At 39.3% G+C, this 24066-nt stretch overlaps 1 protein-coding gene, 1 long non-coding RNA gene and 1 pseudogene across 2 annotated transcripts in view; all 3 read right to left on the bottom strand.

Annotated features, from left to right (window-relative positions):
* Positions 1-353: 353 nt before the first annotated feature.
* LOC146481120 (uncharacterized) lies at positions 354-3947 on the bottom strand. The gene is made up of 2 exons (XR_014864533.1): positions 3502-3947; positions 354-430 (listed from the first exon to the last, which is right to left on the bottom strand). It is a non-coding gene; the product is annotated as an uncharacterized LOC146481120 (long non-coding RNA).
* A 2400-nt stretch (positions 3948-6347) lies between these two features.
* Positions 6348-21999, bottom strand: LOC146481119 (uncharacterized; annotated as a pseudogene).
* A 1310-nt stretch (positions 22000-23309) lies between these two features.
* Positions 23310-24066, bottom strand: part of LOC146481118 (uncharacterized) — a 1287-nt gene continuing 530 nt past the window's right edge. The window contains exon 1 of the mRNA XM_085109015.1: positions 23310-24066. This exon is cut by the window's right edge and continues 530 nt beyond it. Within this exon, the coding sequence (XP_084965141.1) occupies positions 23310-24066 (757 nt within the window).

Genomic DNA, 24066 nt, shown 5'->3' with positions numbered 1-24066 from the left:
ACCACATTCTACTTCAAAGTGTGTCATGCCATTCTAAAGGAATTGTTACCCGTTTAACGGGTGCTGGTTTATTCTAACGGATCCTAACGGCTTCTCTAGCCGTGCTAACGGATACAGATTGTTTGCTAACGGTTATGCTGTCCAGTCTAACGGTCTGATGCTAACGGCTAACGGATACATGTCTTTTGCTAACGGCTGCACTATCCACTCTAACGGCCCGATGCTAACGTCTAACGGTTGGGCTTACGCCTCTAACGTTCTTAAGAAAACTTTCTAACGGATGACTAACGGATGCTTAACGCTTTTGCCCGTTTAACGGATAAGCGTTAAGGTACGTTTTCCCGTGCACGGTCACATATTGTGAAACAGGGAAATGATTGTAGTGTTCTTGTTTTGTCCACCACAGCCATCGGAATACGTGACGAGTGATCTGTTAAAAAAAGAAAGAGAAACAGGTTTTCTTTGCATTCTTTCTAAGGCGTTTTTAGAATCAATTGAACATGCAAGCGATTTTCGGTGCGATCTGAATTAGTCTTTAACTATTGATATTTTTCACTGGCTGCGGTTCCATTGCAGCATATATGTTCTGTTCATGAAATGACATTTGTGGCTAGTTCTTACTCTGTTAACTTTTGTGAATTTCAGCTTTCGTGATTTTCAGATGATTAAAGGTGTAACTAATTTTAGCTAATTATACATACATACAAACTTTATTGATGCTCCCTAAGTGGGTTTTTCAGCTCAATACAATAATTATTACAGTTACAAATCTAAATTAAATAATTAAGGATATAAGGACAACAATATTATAATTACAATGTATCAAGAGTATTACAAGTATATATTAACCTAATAAAACATTTGTAAAATGACGCCTAAAATTCTTGGGGCATTTTAAGGACTTAATATTATTATTCAAAGAGTTCCAGAGTTTGGCTCCTCTAAAAGCAAGAGATCGCTGCCCTGTTGACAGGCGACATAAGGGTTTGTCCAAGGCACCAGATGATTGAGTTTGTCTATTATGGACTTGGGAACGTACTTATCAGCAAGATTGTCTCGAACAAGATTGTTAATACATTTGTGCACCATAGTTGCATCGTTTAAAATAAGTTTCTCTCTGATAGGAAGCCATTTCATTGATCGCAGCCCGTCCGAAATATGGTCATACTTTCTTGGTCCCAGAATAATTCGTCCAGCGAAATTTTGGACTTTTTGTAGCTTGCTAATATTTCTGTTGCTGGTATTACTCCAAACAGTTGAGCAATACAGAAGTTTACTAAAAGCAAAGGAATTTATCACTGACAAAAGCGTTTTCCTTACCAGGAGATGCTTAATTCTGTTAATTTGTTTCAATTTAAGAAAACAATTCAAAGCAGTCTTAGTGATATGTTCGTTGTAACTGAGGCATGTGTCGAGAAGAACACCTAAGTCTTTAACAACAGGCACAGGTGTTAATTCTTTATCAAACAGTGTTCTATTGAAAGATGGCAGTTTCTGCAAAAGTTGTGTTACTCCGACAGTCAGAATCTTAGTTTTGTCCAGATTGATCAAGAGGGAGTTTTTACAGCACCACTGAGATATTCTCATAAGATCTTCTTTCAAGGCAGGGATAGACATATTTAATTCGGCAGGTGGGAAGGACAAATACAGTTTGCAGTTATCGACATAGGAGGCAGATAGACAACGTTAAGGAACAGAAAGGAGGTCGTTAACATAGATTGTAAACAAAACTGGACCTAAAATAGAACCTTGCGGAACTCCAAACTCGAGTGGGAGAACTTCAGAAACTGCGTCACCAATTCGGACGCATTGTTGTCGGGCAGAAAGGTAACTCAGGAACCAATCTAGCGCACTCTGGGAATAGTCGAGACTTTGTAGCTTGGATAACAAGATATTGTGTCAAATACTGTCAAATGCCTTAGACATATCTAATAAGACCATGATTGAAACTTTTTTGTCATCCCTAGCCTGGAGTAACTGATCCGTGACATACAACAGAGCTGTTTCTGTTGAGTGAAGTTTTCTGTTTCCACTCTGATGTACTACCAATTTATTATTTCTAATTAGATATTCCATAAGTTGTCCATGTACCAGCCTTTCAGTAATATTGAAACTATTGGCAATAGTGAAATAGGGCGGTAATTGTTAGGGACATCTGACTATTCGAATATTTCATTGATTTTTCAAGAAAATGAATTCCGAGTTTTCCGCGCAGTCGAAAGTTGAAAGTCTAGATTGTTTTTCTAGAGTTCCAACTCAATACGATTTCCATATTTGTAAAATTTGTTTTGCTTACTCAAGGTCGGTGTCCTAAAGAGTACAAAATGCTGTCCGGGTTTTCCTTAATTGGAATTCATTCAAAAGTTACAGAACATTTTTAAAACTGCGAGAAAAACATGCAGAGGGAACGCACGGAAATTGCTGTCAAGGAAATAATTTTTCGAATTATCGAATTCCCCGACAAAATGTTTGTGTTTATAGATTATTCTAGAATCTGGAAAAATTTGACTAAAATTGGCCAAATCGTTTTTGAGTTGTAACTCTTGAAAGTGTCCCCTTCAAGTGAAAACAGGAGTTTGAGAAAACAGCGCTTGGATTGTCACGCAAAGTAAAGTTTTACTTCCCATGGAAATCGCCTACATCCCAAATTTTTGGGCAAATATTCACTCCTTTTCAATTTTTTTTATTTGAAATATCTTGCTGGAAAGTTTTTTTTATGGACAAAAATGAAAATCGAAAATTTTTACCCCTGTACTTATATGGCCCGGTACCCTTAACTGGTTAATGCAAAAGCTATAACTATAGCAATTTTGGTTATTTTAATCCATGGGATATTTTATCGGTTTTCATTAAATGCAAAAGAAGTTTGTCCAACACGATTTGAATCATGTGTGACCACTGCAGCAGAAGCAGACCTTTTCATAAATATTTCAGGTATTGTGTGTATTAATCGTCGTACTTCGTACATGTACCGGCAGATGGTGGGAAAAGTTAAAATCTCGCGTGCTGCGCGGTAAACGATTTCTTATTGTAGAAAGTTCTGTCTTGCTTTCTTGAAGACAAATAAAACTTCTGGACAGGAGGCACTTGTTTAGTTGCTAAGTGTCCTTTCTTCGATTGTTGTGTGAAATTTGTCCTGTTGAAACCATGCTGCAAAACATTAGATGTTTCATTGTTTACATTGTAATTATAATGCTCGACAGTTTTCATAAACAATACATTTTTTTTTTATTTTTTCATCTTAGAATACGAGGTTTGAAAGATTAAATAACTTACCATGTAATGCCATCAAACCAAACTTTGTTGCCCTTTTTGGAATAACCGTCTCTTTTATCAAAATGCTTTCCTCTTTAGTGACCGTGGCAAAACGGGAAGCCATCTTGTTTCTCTTCAGCTGCTCGGAGGTTAATAGTACTTGGCTAATCACCTCTGAGCTAGCCAATCAGCGTGCATGAACAGCACTATTCACTTGTGTGGTATATACTAACAATGATTATTTACCTGACTAGACACACAATCGTGGATCAAAAAATTGTAGGTCCATAACTGGCATAGAAAACGTCATTATGCTTAAGCATTGGGGTGGGGAGATTTTGCTCAAAATCAAACAACATCATGTCCACCCCATCTTTGCTGCGGAAGGTCTGGCCCCAAACCACTCTTCTTTTATCCCTCCAACTGGTAATTGCTGCCTTTTTGTCCCCTTGTTTTGTTGTGTACCCCGCACTGGCCTTGCTATGGTGCTCATTCTGCTCTGCTTTGAGTTGCTCTTTCTTCTCACCTGAGGCAGCCTGAATGGCGATGTGTAGTTCATCGCATCTTGTGCATGTGTCTGACCTTGGTTGGCCGAATCATAAGTTAAATTCCGTGTTAAAGATCTTATAATACGCGGAATAACTTATCTTTGGCGGTATTGGTGGTGGCACTGGTTTTATATTTTGCTGTCTGCATCTAAAAAGGTAAAAACACAAGGGGCTTAGACAACTTCGAAATGACATGAAAAACTAAGGGTGCTTACCAAGAGTAAGAATTGGCCAGCCAGACCAGTCATTTTGAAAAGGGAATGAGGCTTCCATCGAAAACTTTCACTAAAAGCCCATCAGTTCTGTTTGTTGAATATTGGAATTCTCTTAACAGATGCCGCGGGACTGGCCAGTTCTGACTGGTGGTAAGTGGCCTGAGTAATAATAAATTGTTATTATGGCTGAATTCATTTAGAAAAAACGTATGCAAAAAAACTCAGTTTTCCTAGCGGCATCTTTTGGAGATCTTTTGTTGAACGAGAAACAATAGAAACCTTTTGTTTCGCTGAACAATGAAGTCAGCGAAGCATCGGATTAGCCGCTCGCTGTTCGAGCCGATACAATAATGTGTTGGTACAATTGAAGCACTTTCATTGTTGTTGCTTCGTTGGCGCAAGCAATTGAAGCACTGCAGCAAGGGTGGAGTCGATTGCATTTTTCGAGCACCGGTTCGACACGAGGACAAGACGATGCAGTCACCCCGCTCGAGAACAACACTTCCGTTGGGTCGCTGGACATCAACAGCATCTCCAAAAAAATTCAGTTACTCAAATCCATTTGACGGACCGTCTAGGATATTGAAAAGGTCAACACCATGCAGGGAGTGGAGCCGATTTATGGCATAATTTGCATTCGAAGCGTATCTTTGAAATTCAATTGCTTTCTCTCCTAATGTGGCATTCCCGTAACTGCGATTTTCAGTTGTTTTTATGACGCTTGCTTCGTCAAAGAAATGGATTTGATCTGGTTGAAATGTGGATACAGCGTTCAGATTCTTCTCTTTTTTGTTAGTATATTCAGGAGTATCGGTTTCCAATGGTACAACTGAAAGCTTCTCTTTTGCTCATGATGAAATCGCGTTTGAATCTTTTATTGATTTGAGAGGCACTCGGTACATCGTCGGCATCAACAATGCCATCTAACTGAAGTCTTTCGTATTTCAGTGGCATAAATGCTTGGTTTCACAGTTTTTTTAACAAACAAACTTGAGAACTTCGTTGGTGATTTTTGGAACGAAAAAGCCAGCACGGGGAATTCGGATTGAAATGTTCCCGTCATCATACTGTTCAAGCACTTTTTGGACGTAACGCCGACTGACTCCAAGTTCCATTGCAATTTGACGTTGGCTTGTAGCTGAATGTGCCAAGTGAAACACTCATTCTCTTATTATGTCGGGGTAGGCTCTTCCACTGTCATAACATCTTCCTCGTCGGTTTATACGAAGTTGGACGTTTGCTAAAAAGATGGAAAACTACATGTAAGCGTAAGTCTCAATAAAATTTTTGTTGAATGTTGTTGTTGTAGATTTTACCCAGTTAATCTGAGTAGCAGTATAATAAGCTCAAACAAAAGGCAACTGGCTTCACTGATACTGGTCAAGATCAGTGGTAAAAAAACAAGATCAAGGAATGACTTACTAAAGTTACAATTTCTGTCCATATACAGCCGATGTCTTTTTCAACACACCCTCAGCCAAGCACTACGTCAAGTTTATTTAACCAAAGCCATCACGTCAAATGCGCCCGTCGGAGTAGACCAGAATTTAAGCGGGAAATATGTGTTTCCCACCTTCACCGCAGAATTACTTGCATGCACAAAAAAAACTGTTCTTGTAATATCAAATTGATACATTCGATAGTAAAGTTTCGTAGTTAAAAAAAATACGGAATTGCACAAATTGACCTGGCATGACTGTCATTTTGCTGCAGGCAATTTTTTAAGGAAAACCGTTTGGGATAAATGTTGCCAAAAAATATCATGAAAGTGAACAAACCGAAGTCAGCCTGAAATTTTGCGGCCCTGGCGAAACCAGTACTGGTGCTGCACATGAAGTAAACAACTGTCAAATTAGAAAAAATGTGCACGGCTAGAAAATTGACTTTTTTTCTGCAATAAGTTCAGATTGTGTTACGCAAAAAAGATACATGCGAAACAAAATAAAGTCCACAGTAAATTTATATTCCTGGAGAGCTGGAAATAGAAAAGAGGTTTATTTTTAGAATTGGACTACCTGGATGTGGGCCTGGTTAAACTAGGAAACAGTTGTGGCGGACACAAATATTGTATCCGTGAGGCACAGAAAATGTTTTGACGGTTTCTCAGTGTAAAAATATTGTATTCGCAAAGAACCAACGAACGTATCGAATTACAAAAATAAAACGAAAAGTACAGAGAAAACTGCAATAAATATAAACACATCAGTTCAGTTTGTTTTGAACTGACACAATAAAGTACAAAAATGAACAGTTCTCAACCAATATAAATTTATAACAAGTCCAAAACTCAAACATGTTTCGGATATAATGAATGGCAACTGAATTCCTTTGCGCTGGTGGCCGTGAGAACTTCACTTCAGACACAACAGTTTCATGCAAGACCGCGGCCAAAAGGTCAAGGAAGTTTCTGTAATCATTTTCATCACTGATGATGAAATAAATTCACTTCAAGTTTGACTAAAGGTTTCATAAACTCAACAAGAATCAACAAACAATGTCACTAATGGCATTATAATTGAAAACCATGAGCTCCAGCTGAACTTGACTGGGCTGCTTCATGAGATTGGTTACTAACAAAGTATCCCTGGGCTGCAGGCAAATACGTGGCAACTTAAGCGTGGTGATATGTTCAATTATCATAGGCAACTGCCAGTCCCCCTCTTCAGGTGACCATTTCAGTATCTCATTCTTCAATGCTCGTTGTAACACTAGTACATCTTTGTCGAGTTTCAAGCGGTCAGCGTATTTTAGCAAGTTCTGCATACGCAATCTCGGGGACATAACAGCAAAGAAACTCGATTTGGATTTTTTCCTTGCCACCAAGAAGTTCTCCAGTTCACTCTTTCGTTTTTCTTGCTGCTTCTCGAGTTCCTTTAGTTCCGCTTGCAGTGAGGATATTTTATTTTTGAACTCAGGGTGTTTTTCCCGGATCTTGCAGTTGTTGATACTTTCACAGGGTCTCTCTTTACATGTGGTTTTCATTTGACCAGCTTGATGGCAATGATTGCAAATCCGACCACAAAGGGCCGCTAAAGGCATAAATTCATCTTGCTGAGCTTTGAGTTTCTGTAGTTCGCCAGAAGCACTGGTAATCTATACTTCGACGACCAGTACATTGTCTTTCATTTCAGCTGCTTTTCTCTCCAGTGGAGCATTTGCCGGGGGTCTGACATTTCAAGCAGCTGTTGTTTTTGCTAAAACTGGCGGGAGCTGATTCATTGCGGTCGGGAGCGTCGCCGGTAAGTGGCTGGGAAAAGAAGAATAAATGGAGGTTGCACTCGTACCACTATTACTTTTGAACCTCTGCAAAAGTTCCACTGGTTTTAGCGGCAATCTCTTGTTTTCTTTTTTTTTTTTTTTTTGTTTTCTGTGTCAACAATGGCCTTGATTTTGCATTCCAGTATACGTTTCTCGGCCAGGAGCAACTTGTGAAGGGAAGAACGCATTGATATCTCCGGTTTCAAGGTATTTCAGAGAGCTTAAAGTTTTGAATCCACGGATTTCAAATTCTTTGCTGCATCTCTTCAGGTGTAATCCGCCTGGTAGACTTTTGAGCCAGTTGTGTAACTCGCTCATCTTCACTCGACTACAGTCACACGCAGACTACAGCTGATATGTGCAGCTTTCATGTTTGCATGCAGGCAATGTTTGTCAAATACTTTCTTGCCCTCTGATTGGTTAACTTGTAAAAAAGTTTGTCGGGTGGCTACAGTAAGACATGTCGCACTGTAATTTTGGAAGCCAACAATATTTCTTTATCTATCTTTATCTTTGGAAAAAGTTAATTGATGGGAAACCTATGGAAACACGAGAGGAGTCAAAGGGTTAAAGTTCCTCAAATTCTCTCTGCCAATCATTGAGTGGAACCTCCATGTCTATCTTGACATCTGAATCAAATAGTAATAATAATCATTTAACCTATAATTATTGTTCTGATTATTACAAGAACAAAAAACAGCAACAATGACAGCAAAACAACACCATTGCCTTTGATTTAGTTACACGACTATGTAGTCTTAAATTGACGGGCTGAGAGCATAACCGACCTATGTCGAATTTTAGCCCGGTTTTCCATTTCGCTCAGATTTGTCTAAATTTTTGCTCTCTCTGGTTTTGAAAACATTTTGCGGTTTTACAATCGTGGACAAAACTCCTTAAGAAAACCCAAACACGAACAGAACAAAAACCACTTGCTTACTATTTCTCTCTAGTTAATTTTTCCACAGAACTTTACTTCTCTCTCCCACCCCTGCCCCCTATGCAATGACCACCGAACACAGACAGCCAAAAAAACACTCAGTCACTGTTTCTCCATTTAATTCTACCAAAGTTACTTCTCCCTCCTCCCGCCCCCTTATGCAATGTTGATGTGGGTAGTGATGCTTGCCAGGAAACTGTTTGTGACCCAAAAGACAACATTGAGTCGGGGGGAAGGGGGGGGGATTTGGTAGCTCATCTACAAGTAAACGCGCTTGGAAGGCAAATTTTCTTATGGGTTTTGTCCACGTCAGACTCGTTGTTTTCCAAATTACCGGTAGCCTAAAAGTTTCCATTGTCCACGAGCCGTGTCTAGTCGCACCAGTTGTTGTTTCTATAAGTAACATTTGTGATGACATCATGGTTTGCTTTTGCGGGTTGTAACAAGCCCATGAAATAGATCAAGGCGGCAGGGATAAACAACTTGCGTATCGGACTGGCTTGTTGGTTTCCCTTTTGTTTGGTGAAGTTTGTAAACCCACGACATCTATGGGTCCTCTGAAAAGTAATGAAATAGACGAATGCAGTTCACGGGAACTGGTCGAAACGTTGTCCAAAGAATCCCTCCTTGGTAATGATGACTGTGCTGTGGCGAAATTTTCGATTCGATTATCACATTCCGCGGGAGCATCAGAGACAAATCCCGCCATGTGCAAGGTGTTTTGCAAGCCTTAGTTGTGGTTTACAAGGCTTGAAATTCGGTATGTAACGATTATCTTTACAATTTCAAGGCAATGATTCAATAAAAGTACGATTAACATAGATTTACAACGGTTAACACCATTTGCTCATGAAAAGAATAGATAGTCAGTACCTTTTAATAGAACTGCTGTTAATCGTTGTTAATCGTTGAAATGGCTACATTTCTCCCTGTTAATCGTGAGGAATTCTAGTATTTTGCGTTATCAAGAGTGATATGTCGACAAACAGGGCAAAGCTGGATTTTACACCAGGAAATGGACACATTTTCTCTTGGAGAATGTAACTGTTTACATTTCTGACATTCCTGTCACGCACGTAGTCGTTTATAACAGAATCAAATAAAAGCGTGACAGTATTCTTTCTGTTGCTCCCGTGAAAAAGACTGCTTACGTGTGCCGTGTTTCAAAGACGAGTGTAAATTGAATACCAGTGATTAATACTCAGTGCATTGCCCTTTTGGTCATCTAGTGTCTATAATGTTATCAATACATCTTTACAAGATGGTAAAATTTCTCAATGGCATTAATATGAAACACAAATCGGCGTAAACAACTACTGGACAATGGTTTTCAATGGAATTGCAGTTCACATGCAAAAATTTGGACAAATCCGAGCCAAATCGAAAACACGGGCTGAAATTCGACATAGATCGGTTATGCTCCCAGCCCTTCAATTATTTCCAGGTACATTAAGCTTACCTAACTGTAGGATTACCATAAAAAACAACAACAACAAAGAACATAGAAAAACCAACAAATCTATGAAAGCAAGGACTTTTAAGAAAGATGTATTAATCAGTAAATGACACAGGCATACTCGAAAAAAAATCTGATTGCTCCTATCAGGAGTCGAACTTAAGACCTTCCGACTACTAGTTAGGATGCTCTACCACTGAGCTACAGGAAACTCAAGGGAGCTAAGGCCATCAAGGATTGGAGTCTCAGTAGTTCAGTGGTAGTGCATCTGAACTAGTAATGGGAAGGTCTTAGGTTCGACTCCTGATAGGAGCACTCGGGTCTTTTTTTGTTTCAAGTATAGCTGTGTCATTTACTGACTAATTATTACATCTTTCTCATTTATTCACCAGGTTAAACATATTCCATCACATTATTTCAAGGACTTTTAGTTTCCATTTCTTGCAACAACGCCTGCATTAACATTCTTAGTAGTCCTGGACTAGAATTTCATTGGTCAGAACAACTGCAAAAAAATTAATGTTTATTCATGTTTACTCAAAAAGGAAAGAGGTCCATGAACATGTATTAAGACAAACTAACCTGAGCCGTCAAGTTTTATTGACTTAGTATGCATGCCAAAATCTCGAAGAAACTCATCACTGTCAAGGGCATCTACAAAGTGCTAGGTCAAGGGGAAGAAAATAGAATGACACCGTATTAATCTAGCCATTTTGGTATATTATCTCTGTATTACTTAGCCTTATGATTAGTACTCTTATGTTACACTGAATTGCATAAGGCGGGCCACCCGCCAGTCCAGATGATAAAACATTACATGGAAGATGGCCTTATGATTAATACTATTATTAGTTGCGTGGCTAAGTGCAGAAAATTGACCGGATCTATACAGAGTGGACAAAAGCACGAAATTTGGCACACAGCTGCCTTATGGTATACTGAACATGGACTGGTCCCCGACTGAATCTTTCTTTTCCTTTGGTGCAGCAAATAAATTAAATATAACCAAAATTGACATTGCCTGGTTACCAAACATTTTAGGGAAAATGTGGTTTCAGGGAAAAGGATTATTGAAAGCTCGTCAAAATTACTTACACGCTAGAAAAATAAGTCAAGCAGTGTTGATGCCTCATTTGATATTTATTTTCAGTAAACAAATGAAGTTCCATGATGCTTTGCAAGCCTGATTGGGAGCCATTTTTCTAATCGCTGTTTCTTAGGCATAGAAAATTCTGTTTCTTTGACATGATGCTAACAACCTCGAGATTTTTACTCACTCTCTGACTGGTTTAAACTGCAATTTCGAGCAAATAAAGACATCAGAGTGCTTGTCGTGCTATAATTGTTTCTGGGTCGCATAGACCTACAAGTGAAGGTAAAGCTCACAAACTGTTCACCTAATGCGGAACTAGTTAAACACCAAAAAGTCAGAACCTTAGAATAAGTGCTGCATTACTGCTTTGTTCCACGTCACACGTTTTAATTTAGTAATTTGTAAGGCTAACTCCAACAGTGGCTCAACAAACAAAGGCTGAACAAAGGTTCAGACTGACTCAGATGTCATAAGTAAGTAAATTATGATCATCCGGGCGAGTGTAGTCCTGAGAAAGACTGTTTGTGGTGACTTTGACTGACGTTTCGACAACCTGAGCAGAAGTCATCTTCAGAGTCAAGTAAATTGTGGAACGTCAGTAGGTGGTATATACGTCTCTGGTTGTTAACCTGATTGGTCAACGAAGTCCAGATGTTATTGGTCCTTTGTCAGTAAGCCGTGATGTTATGGGGTGTAAAGACAGATCAAAACACACCAATCACTTTTTACAATAACATCACGGCTTAAATAAATAAATAAATAAATAAATAAATAAATAAATAAATAACTTTAATAGTAACATCCTCGTGAGGTTTTTCAGGAACTATTTACAAACTATTTCCGATTTATAAAAGCAAAAATGACAATAAAAAACTCGAAATCACAGTTTATGCTGGTATTTTACTAAAATTTAAAGCTAATGAAGGAAATGTCTGCCTCAAGCTGACAAGCCGCTCTAGATTACGAAAACGTTCTGAGTCTACATCAAGCTGCTGGAATGGATGGGTAGATAGGAACTCTAACGATGGTGTCATAGTATGGCTGCAAAGCTCCCATGCTTGCCAGGCCGACCGCTTGCCTTTACCATTGAATGCAGATGTCGTGTCGCAGCCACTAAAAGCATGGAAAACAGGGAGGAAATGTGACTTCTGCTCACCAAGGGCAGGACGAATTTTGTTGATGCTGATGTACTTGAAACTTCTGCCCATTCCAAATGCAAACCCATGTATCAATGTTAGCATTGCCTGCTTTCAGATCATGAAACTTTCCCACAAGAATCACTACCACGTCCGTATCGACAGTTCTTACAAGAATTGTGCTTGTACCTTCAGTGAGAAAAGTGTGACGCAGATGAACAGCAATTTGCATATCTGCTTCCTTCGTGATTACAGTCGGGCATCGAGCTTGCTGATCCACAGGTTATCACTGATTGCCCTAGGAGATACATAAACGTATATTCATAAGACGTTCTAATTATTATTATTTAAACAGATGATACTTGACACCACAAAAAACAGTGTACCTGAAGTTATCGCAAGGCTCTTATCTGCTGGGAATTCAGAGCATGGCACCTTTTTGGTAAGAAACTGAAACAGCTCTGTCTTGTTTGTAGAATCTCGAAGAAACTACACCCAATTCAGGGGCAACTTCACTTGACCTGATACTTTCCTTCTAGTGCCTGTTCCTCTTTTGTATCACGTAGACTCTTTCAGGCTATCTACAACATACTTATCCCACACAACATCTACAAACTCAGAATTTTGCAGTTGGCTAACAAGATGCGGGATGAAAATCATGTCTGCATAATCATCAAAGGTGACGACACCTGCAGTGGGAGGGCAATGCACTATAACAGCTCCATCAAGTATTTTGCAGTCAAAGTGAGTGTTGGTACACGAAGGTTGCCAAACTCAGAGAGGGATGGGGGAAAAGACTGCACTTCATGGGGAAAAAATTTTGGTAAATCACTGTCTCTACTTTGCATTGCAATGTATAACTGAGCAAAGAGAGCTACATTATTCTAAAGAACAGAAATTTTCTTTCCCTCTTTAGAAGCTGATTTTGGTTGCGGTCTCCTGAAGAGCGGTAAGTTGTTCTTCTTTATTGGGTCATGGATTGACTTCGTGTGATCAACTATAACTGCCTTCAAATACGTTGAGTACTGCCTCTTTCCCATATCCTCAAGGGACGTTACTGTCTTACTAACTTCAGTTTCCATGCAATCTCTACTGTCAAGCTTCACTAGTTCTGGAAAGTCGTCTTTGAAGGGGTTGCCCATACTCCTGATAGCACTGGTCAGACTATTCACTTGGCGTTGAAATGTCCATTAGGAAGCTTGCCCTGTCTTATGATTATGGAAGTTTCAGGGGTTTTGTGGATCGTTGTCAGTTAGGTACTGTTCAAACTGGATGATAAGCCTCGCTGTTTTTGGGCCAGATGGCATCCATCTTCTAAATTAACCACATTATGTTATTAAGTAAACAAGTTATCTTAATGTAAATCCTTCCTTTTCACTTCTTAAAGCTAAGCTAAAAATGCTTGTCAGTTGGAGTGTGTCATAGCTGAGCAAAATAATGTTACAGACAGTCATAATGAAAAACGGAAAGCGATCCTCCATCATATTCAAAACCTCTAGACTTATCTTGCGTCTTATGTGCATTAATTAAATAGTATGTAACGAAATAATGATTCTGGAAAAAATTAATACAAATTGAAAATAAAGTGTTGTGAAAAAATCCATCTTCTGAGATTTAAAAAAATGCGTAGATCTGACCACTAAGCCACCTGACTATATGTTACACTGAACTGTATAAGGTGGGCCAGCCGCCAGTTCAGATGATAAAACATTACATGGATGATGGCCTTATGATTAGTACTCTTATGTTACACTGAACTGTATAAGGCGGGCCACCCGCCAGTTCAGATGACAATATTACATGGATGATGGCATTATGATTAGTACTCTTATGTTACACTGAACTGTATAAGGTTTGCCACCCGCCAGTACATTACTGTTAGTACATTAGTTCAATGTGTCCATGCAGAGTTATTAACAATGTTGTCCAATAAAAATTTACTTACAAGAGTTGCTTGTTCCAAGTCCAAAAGCACACTCCGACGAAACATCTGGGCACTGCACTTAGAAACACTGACAATAGACTTGAGAAAAATATTTTCAATCTGAAGTTCTTTGATTGAAATTCAACAAAACAACAGACAACGAGAAAAGTAATGGCAATAAAATTTGCTTACGTCAACATGGGACTGGCAAAAAGTGGCCCGATTTAAAATTAAATTCTTGGCTGTGTTGATGTCATTGTATTGTTTCTTTAGCTTATGGAGAGGCAGAGAAAGTTCACCAATTTCTTCAAGGTTGGTCAGAATCTCCAGTTCAGTTGGACCTGCAACACAAGAATTAATGACATTGATATAAACCTTCATGAAAATTGTTGACTTCAGAAGGACAAAGTATAACTTGAAAGCAAACTACTGACATTGTAGCTTAATGTCATGTTGCAAATCATATAACTTTCACTAATCATATACCTTTGGCCAAAAAACCAACAGTTTACTAACTGATTTTTAGATATACCTTAACATGATACTACTATGCTAACAGAAACTATTATCAGAGCGCTTGAAATTAAAATTCACAGACCTTGAGGGAAGATTGTAGCATTTCCTGAATTGTTGAAAAAATTTGCCACTAATGTTTCCAAAGATCTTCACAAAACTCTGCTCTTCCATGACTTTACCAGCCCTCCGTTACAAAGTCAATGGCTTTGCTGTCACATTCAAAAAGCTTGCCCAATAGGCTTGTTTCACTTCTAAAATGCCATAGAAGTAGCACAGAGGTTGTCTAGACCTAACTGACATGGAGCTGACATGGATGTTTTGCCTTGCTGATCTGACTTTTTCTTCACTGTGATGCGGTCCCCATGAAATGACTCTGGACCATAATTTTTGAGGGCTCAATTTACTTCTCGTAGTGAATCTGCCTTATAGGTAAGAAAGCCAATAGATGCTAAGAGTTGCTCAGTATTGTGCATCTCCATGTGCAATGCACACAACTGAATGCTACTGAGCTCTTCATCAAGGAGAAATAACAAGTCATCTCGAATGCCAGTTGATCTACAGAAGCAAGTATATATTATTAAGAATGATGTATTATTCAGTGAATGACACAGGCATACTTGGAAAAAAGGAAATATCGTCAAGTGCTCCTTTCAAAAGGCAAACCTTAGACCTTCAAATTACTAGTTTGGATGCTCTACACTGAGCTAAGGGAGACTCATGGGAGCTAAGGCCATAAACTAGGTTTATGAGACAAACATCGTGCATACTGCTAGGATTCTATTACTCAGAGTTCTCTCTTGGGAAAGATTGGCCGATTTGTGATCATTCAAGTCAGCCAAAACAGTGGCTGGATACAACAGTTATATGGTTTTGCATTGACAATAAGGTCTACGTATTTGTTGGGATTATTGTTCCATAAGGTCGTGATTTTCCAAGTTCAAGTTGATTTGCATACCTGCCTATATTGCACTTGCTTCTCAAACAGTCAACACAAGTCTCATCAGGAGCTACATCATGACAAGAACAACGTTTAAAAAATATTGTATTTTTTTACTCCCTTACAAGTATGCACTGTAAAAGGGTTGTTAGGTACTGCTTTGGATCTTGTTTAAAGTTTTCAAATCCAGTTTAATTTTGTCACTGCTTTCCTTCCAAAGGTTGCTAAGGGTCAAGTCATGTTAATGGCTTGCTGACCCACACCATGAGCAGAAGCTTAACCAAGTTTCTGTAACATAAAGAAACTACAGTTATAAAATGTAATCCATTGCGCCTCTAGAAATCTTATAGAAGGAATAAACCATTGCTAAAACATTTAAAAGCAAACAAATGCTTCCAACCTGATCTTTGCTTTAAATATGCAAATTCAATGCTACAACAGTTAGAGACTGAAATTATTGGCTAATTTAACTCAAGCACTGAACTAACAATGTCCAAAATAGAGAGGCTAATCATGTTTAAAGCAGGCAAGTTGTCATGCTGGATACTTACCCTAATTGCATTGCAAATAAAACAAAACTCAACACCAACACCTCTGCCACCGAGTAAAAAGTCAGGGTCGTCCTTTTTGACCGACCAAAAGAAGGAGCAATGTCTTGTAGTCCAGGGTAACTTTAACACAGAAAACTCAAAATAAATATATTAATGAATAACTTCTCTTCTTATTATTATTAAAATTATTATTCTGCTTTTCTGATTCCTGATGAATGAGTAGAAGCGACAGTGGCCCTGATGCTTATTACAATTATGAAGGTCAGTCTGGGGGGCTAACATAAACCTTGGCAGCTCCGTTGAAAAACATTTGAAGCATGTTTGAACTCTTAATAAATATTGAATGTTACCAACAAACTCTACACCATGATGGGTGCCATCAACCAAAATCCCTTCCTCCTTGAGGACTTTCTTTTGGTCATTTACATCCCTCGAAAGAAACTTGAGATCTTCCCTAAGGAATTAAATGTGAATGAAATACAACTTCCTCTTGCAAATTTACAATTAAGTGAAAAGTGTGTGGTATTGCTATTGCTGATGTTTTATGGCCTACAGGACCGGACATTATTGGTCAAAATACACCCTATGAATGCTGGAAATAATTGACATGTGACCATGTTTCGTCTGCTTTTGAGAAGCTAATACAATACCGTACAAGCATATACCAGGAAATGATTTGCTTCTTTGACGAGCAACAAACAAACTGGAACATACTGTAAAACTGTACTGAACTGTCAAATGAAAACAAAGCGATCCATATACCTTTTTTTTTCTGCAATTAACAATCGCCACAGGGTAAACAGACTTGGCGCTCTGTTGGCTAAACACAGGGCAGACACGTGGTACAATACCAATTAACACTTGATCTCTACCTGTGAGAGAAAAATATGCAGATTTTTTTACTTCATCTGTAGCTTAAATGTAAGTGTGCCACATTGAGAAGTTACAAACATGTAAAATTTATTTACAATGGTGGGGAAGACTTGTATTAATTAAATAGAATGATCAATCATTGAAGTAAACGAAAACAATGAAAAACAGGTGGTTTAAACTGAAATATTACTGTTAATGAATTCCCATTTAATGATGACATTTTATACCCTGTACATGCAGCTGTAACCAGCAGCTCTAAATAATCATCTCCTTTAAGCATTATTAAAGAAAAAGCCAAGTTACAGATGCCACAGAGTGATCTACTTCTATTGCAAATTTATATCATTACCATACATGTAGATAGTAATTGTGCAATGACAATAACTATTCTTTGCAAATAAATACAAATAATTTTTCTCTCCAGATGAAAGTCAGGTCTTGCGAGAGGGTGGTAACTTACCTTTGGGTGGTACTGTAATTTGTATTTGTTGTGTTTACATGATGGGTTGATAAAATATGATTTTATAGGTCACGTATTAAAACAAAAAATATGTATCTAAATATAAATGAATAACTGTTACCCCAGAAAGGTCTTCCATCAATCTTGATCATGAGTTGATGGGTTGGGGTAGAGATCTTGTGCAGGCGTAGCTCTCGGACAATCAGTTCTGTGACTGCCATTAAGCTGACTTGGAATCCACACAGAGGGAGTGCCACCTTCACTCCCACATATTCTCTGCATACCTCAAAAATCAATCTTTTAATGGCCTTCATGATTTCTATGAAAAATGATGATGAAATGATTTCTAAACCCCCCAAAAGAAAAAAAGCATTATTTAAAATGATAAATAGCTCTTCTCACAATAATAATTATTGTTATCATAGACGTTGTTCACACTTGGTGCCCAGGCACCAGTACGAAACTGCATTGTTCACACTTCTGTGCCCAGTATTAAATGCATGTTCACATTCGGTGTTCAGTACCTTGTCAGGACATTTAAATTTTCGCGTATTTCACGATGTATCAAAGGCACATGCATTTTTTAAATGTACAAATTCCACTTGCTTCACTGTTCGATCAATGTTGTGATCATCTTTCATCAATTTTTGCACTTGACTATAAACTTCTTTGTTTGTTGCTATCCCTTCTACGTTTTCCTGCACTCTAACTTCACTGTAAGCGTCGATTAAAGCATCAACTTGCTCTTTCATCCACCTTTGACCTTCTGCCATTTTGAAACTGAAGAGCAGGGATTTGTGGGTAAAATAACTGCTAGGAGCAGGGGTTTGTGGGTAAAGTTCTTGGGCACTCGCTGAAATCGTGTGCAGACTTGTGCTGGTGACCGATTCAGTGCCCGAGTACAAGGTCTCCCCATTGTACCCATGCCCGAGCACCGTGCCCAATTATATCATGGACACTAACAAAACGTTGTGTTCACATTGGTGCCTGTCAGGCACCGTGCCCGGGTGCAGTGCCTGGGCACCAAGTGTGAATGACGCCTTAATTTTAGAGTATGTTCCTTTAACTCAAGTAACCAGGTTGGTGAGTTTTAATGACTCCAAGGACTACTAGTTGATCAATATATCAGCACCCAAACTTTCTACCAGCGATAAAAATCTAAAAATTAGTATAGTTTAATCTTTGTTTTCTTAAACTTTTAAGGGAGGGGTTCACATTTCAGCGCATGTTCATGAATCTAAATACTTTTTTCACTTTCTTATCAACTTTATGGCCTTAAAATCCCACTCATATGTACTTCAGCAAAAAAAAATTAATGACTGATGACCAACATTCACAGAAAATGCCAGTGGATTGTACTCATATTGTCGATATTGAACTTAGCCTTGACCCCGAAGGATTTATTCCACAGTTATTTGCATGCCAAATAGCGCAATCATATGAAAAAATTACAACCCGAGTTACCTTTTCCCTTCTGAATGGTTGGTAAACAACAAACTAAATTAACAGGCTTGGGTCATAGCAACATGCGCACAACCGTGAACCCCTCCCTTTAACCTGTCTGCTGCTATCCAGGGCCTGGTTGCTTGAAAGCCGATTAACGCTAATCCATGTTTAAAGGTTATTCGAGGTTTTCATCTTGCTCATTTAAAATAGGTTTAAAGACCAATGTCAAGCTAAAGGTACAGAAAAGTCTATGTCTATACTGAAGGACAAAAATCTTTTTAAAGAATCTTCATTGATTAGTAATTAAACTCTAATCAAAGTTCACATTAATCCAGGATTAGCTTAATCGGGCTTCGAACAACTGGGCCCAAACCTTAAGGAAATGATTGTTTCTTAATCAGCCCCTGTTTCTGTCTCAGACAAATAGTTACTCCCCAGGGTAATGTTCCGGGCTTGCAGGATAATATTAACTACAAATCATATGAAAATCCATATTTATATACACATTATTTATTCTCACCCCTGTCCCTCCAAGCTTTGTGATATTTATGAAGGCTTGCCAAGTCCACCCGGCTTTCATTTTAAAATACAAAAGAATCCAAAGGGGAACACGGAGGCTTTCCACATACTTGTTAAATGTTCCCTCTCCCATCAAATCCTCAACACTCCGCTTCACCCCCTTCTTCAAGGCAACTTCTTCTACGATTTCATTGAGGACGGATGTGGCGTTTAGATCGCTGAACACACACAAATGAGAAAGAACAGTTCACAAACTTTCACGGTGCTTGTCGCAAACATCACTGATATCTCTTAACACCCGGTCACTCCGTTGCTTGAGATGGAGAGACTTCTCTGGCGTGTGAAGCTCTTCACATTCACTGATCTCCTTCATATTGGGCGAAAAAACTGCGCCTGCCTTAATATCATTACTTGGTGGGGTCATCAACGATTCCGACAGCTGTGGGCTGGAAGGCATCGCAAGTCGCCGAGCGGCACGTGGTCGACCAGCGCCAGCCTTCTCCACATCTTCACCAGAAGGAATGATGCTCAAGTCCAAGCCATTTAAAAATTCCTTCAGCATGGCGAAGGCAGTTTCATCGCCTGCGTCGGAATTTCGCTTTTGGTGAAGTATAATCGCCACAAGACCAAATTTGGGGGCCACAATTTCTACGTCGGAACCTTTACCTTCAACAGACGTCCCATCGACAAGCTGAAGCAAATTTCTTTGTACTCTAAAGAACTCCTCCGGGAAATTACACAATAATGCCAACTTCTTAAAAAGTTGCACTGGAGTCATACAGTACCACACACTTGAGTACTCAATATGAACCAGTTTCTGGATGCAAATAGCGGATCTGCTATGGTGACGTGCGAGAAAGGTTAAAACTCCTTTCTCAACGCCATCTTGATCTTGTGGTGTGAGGAGAAATACTGAAAGGCAGCACGGGAATTTTGGATCAAATTACGGTATTCAAAAACATTGTCCAGATCGCAGAGAGAGAAGTGAGAATAACATTAGCCATTCATTGTATGGCATATTAAATGAGATTACAGACACCTTCCGGAACCACAGAGATTAAATCTCTCTGCGAAGTCGTACTTACACTAAACTTCACTTGTGTCCCCTCATGACATAGTATCAGTAACACCTGCAGGTGTTTCTGCCTCATCTTCACTGCATCCATCTTTATAATTTATTGTTTGGAAATCAACATTAGTACTGTTTCCACCAATTGTTGATTGCTGATCACGCTCATCACTTTCAACAGTATCACTGTTGTCATTGTTATGCTTTTGTATTCCCAAATACAAAATGAACACATTGACAATGGCTGTACAAATTACAACTCTGGTTTATTCATTGGATCGAGGCAATACATAACCGCGCGAGCACGTGCTCTTATAAAGACTGGTAACTAGTATTTCACAACATCTCCCTTTTTTTAACAAACATGCGTCCAAAACAAATAAATGAGACTAAACAAAATGAGCATCAAAATCAACCTTAAACTTAATGTTCATGACTTGCATCAAAACACTGTTCACTTAATATCAACACAATGTCTGGTAACAACTTGCAAAATGTTCTCTCTAATCGGTCACATAGTCTTTTCTAATCGATCACATAGTCTTTAAACCAAACAGGTGGTCGGATAATTTGACCCTTAGAACTGACTTTCTCAGAGCTTACTGGATCATGGACTGGACTTGTGTTGGTTTCTAAATCTTCTGGTCGCTGCTGCTGATGTTTTGCTTCAGTTGTCTTAATCAGATCACGTCTGTTTCTTCTGTAGCTGGTTCCTTCTGAGTTAACAACGTACGATCTTGGTGCATCGGCTACTCTGGTAACTACAGCAGGTGTCCATGTCTTCTGTCCTGGCTTTCTGACTCGCACAGTGTCTCCTGTGTTCAGGGGTTTCAGAACTTTTGCATTCCGGTTGTAATACTGCTGCTGTATTTCTGCACGACGACTGAGACCGTTCTTAATATTTCCGGTTGGATACTGCGGCTCTAGTAATGTAGGCGTGGTAGGTAGTTGGGTTCTGGTTCGACGCCCCATAAGCATTTGTGCTGACGATAGGCCAATTTCCTCGATGGGAGTGTTTCGGTAGGCTAACAAACCAAGCTGAAAATCCTTTCCTTCAACTTTTGCTTTCTTTAGAATGTTCTCAGCTGTTTGAACTGCTCGTTCTGCAAGACCATTACTCTGCGGGTATCTAGGCGATGACGTAACATGCTTAAACCCATATTGCTTTGCGAATTCGGCAAACTCATGGCTACTTAACTCGGGCCCATTGTCACTGACTATTATCTCAGGGATTCCATATCTTGCGAACTGAGGTTTAATGTGGTTTATCACAGTCTTGCTTTTACCATTAGGCAAGTGGGACACCTCAAAGAACTTTGAGTAGTAGTCAACAATAACCACATATTCTTGTTTGTTAAGTTCAAACAAATCAACAGCAATCTTTTGCCATGGTCTTTCAGGTAATGCATGGCTCTTAAGTGGTTCTTTTGCTTGAGAATTTCTGTACATGTTACACGTATTGCACTTGGATACCATGTCTGCTATCTGTTGGTTCATTCCTGGCCAGTACAAGAGATCTCTGGCTCTACGTTTGCACTTTTTGATGCCTAAATGGCTGCTGTGAATTTGACTTAGCATTTCTTCTCTGAGTGAACTTGGTACAATCAATCTGTCCTGCCTAAGTAGTAAATCATCACAAACAGAAATTTCTCCCTTAATGTTCCAAAACTCACGAAGCTCTGGGTCTAATTGAGACTTCCTTTCTGGCCAACCACTTATCGCTGTGTTCTTGAGCTTCTGCAATGTTAGGTCTTTTCTTGTAGCATCTTTACACTGTTCCAGTTTTTCCTCACTGACTGGCATGTTTTAAATGGTGAGTACTTCAAATTCATCCCTTGTGTTGGTTGCAGTTTCAGTGCTTTCTTCTGGAGCACGGCTTAGAGTGTCTGCAATCAACAAGTTTTTGCCTGGTTCATACTCCACTTGTAGGTCATAACGCTGTAACCTTAACATCATTCGTTGCAATCTCTGTGGTGCCTGAAATAATGGTTTTTTAAACAAGGCTTCCAAAGGCTTGTGGTCGGTCTGAACTTTTACTTTCTTGCCATAAACATACTGGTGAAATTTGGTACATCCATACACTATTGCCAATAGTTCTTTCTCTATCTGCGCATAGTTTCTTTCAGCAGAGTTAAGTGATCTGGATGCATAACACACTGGTCGACCCTCTTGCAGTAGACACGCCCCAAGTCCATAGGATGATGCATCTACTGAAACTGTAGTGGGCTTTTCGACATCATAATACTGGAGTGTTGCATCACTTGTCAGCTTTTCTTTAATGGGTTGGAATGCTTTCTCTTGTCTTTCGGACCAATGCCATTCTACTTCTTTGTGCAGTAGCTCTCTTAATGGTTGAGTTAGGTCTGCTAGGTTAGGTATGAATTTACTCATGTAGTTCACCATTCCAAGGAATCTTAAGAGTGCAGGCTTATCTGCTGGTGATGGCATTCCTTCCACTGCATGCACCTTTCTAGGATCTGGTTTCAATCCGTTTGATGTCAACACATGTCCAATGTATGGAACGTCAGTAGTCATAATCTTCATTTTACTTCGGTTGAGCTTCAGTCCAACTTTCCTTGAACGTTCCAACACTTGCTCTAAGCGATGGTTGTGCTCAGCTTCGCTTCTGCCCCAGACAAGAGTATCATCAGCGATTGTCTTTAGTCCACTCAGGTCCTCAAAGGCTTGAGTCATTCTCTTTTGAAAAATCTCAGGGGCTGAGTTAATACCAAATGGCATCCTGAGGTACTGATATCGCTCAAATGGTGTGTTAAATGTTAACAGCTCAGAACTTTTCTCGTCGAGCTTAATGTGCCAAAACCCAGATGTGGCATCTAAAACACTAAACACTTTGGCATCACTTAATTCAGCTGCAACTTCTTCCACAGTTTTCATAGGATAATGTTCTCTCTGGATAGCTTTATTTAAATCCCTAGGATCTAAACACAGTCGCACTTTACCATTTGGTTTCTCCACAACTACTAAAGAACTAACCCATTCAGTTGGTTCCTCGGCTTTACGAATAACACCAAGTTTTTCCATGCGGTCAAGTTCTTCCTTGACTTTCTCTCTCAGTGTGAAAAGTATTTTGCGAGGTGGGTGTACCACGGGGCTTACGGTAGGATCGATCTTAATCTGATAGCTACCCTCCAAACATCTTCATACTTCTTAAGAATTTCATCAACATCTTGACTGCATCTAGTACCACTGGACAGGTTTTCATCCCCTTGGGTATCAACTGAACTGACTCTCTTGACCAGATTTAATTCATGACAGGTTTGAAGACCGATTACTGGAGTGGCTGGATGCTCGATTATTTGAAATTCAACAGGGTGGGACTTTCCTCTAAGTTTCACCTGGAGTGTAGCTTTACCCATCACTGGTATCTTGTGGCCAGTAAAAGACACAAGTCGGGTTTTTGATTTCCTCATTTTCTCACGTGTCAGTTTACAGTACAATGCATAAGGCAAAACATTGCATTGAGCACCAGTGTCTAATTTCATATTGACCTGGAGTTTATTGATCACAACACTTTGTATCCAATCTTTCTGAGTGTGTGGTTTGGTTCCCAAGACCACAATAAAGAACTCATCTGTATCTGAATCATCACATCTAAACTCACTTACGTGTTTAGAGCTGTCCCTTGGTTTGGACTGGCGCATTTTCGAGTAATGATTCCTTTGTTTACATTTGTGGCAAACCTGACCAAAGGCTGGACATTTCTGAGGCTGGTGCACTTGTCCACATCTTCTACAATTGAACGGTTTTTTCGCTTGTTTGCGCTTTCCTTTTGCTCCTCTCGGTTTTCCGGGTGATTTCTTTGAGTCATCTTTCACATCGTGCACTTCTCTGTTATCCTGATCCACAACA

This window comes from Pavona decussata, unplaced genomic scaffold, assembly GCF_977016875.1.
Source record: "Pavona decussata unplaced genomic scaffold, jaPavDecu1.1 SCAFFOLD_51, whole genome shotgun sequence".
In the NCBI taxonomy this organism is placed as follows: Eukaryota; Metazoa; Cnidaria; class Anthozoa; order Scleractinia; family Agariciidae; genus Pavona; species Pavona decussata.
This window is presented reverse-complemented; position numbering and strand designations above follow the sequence as displayed.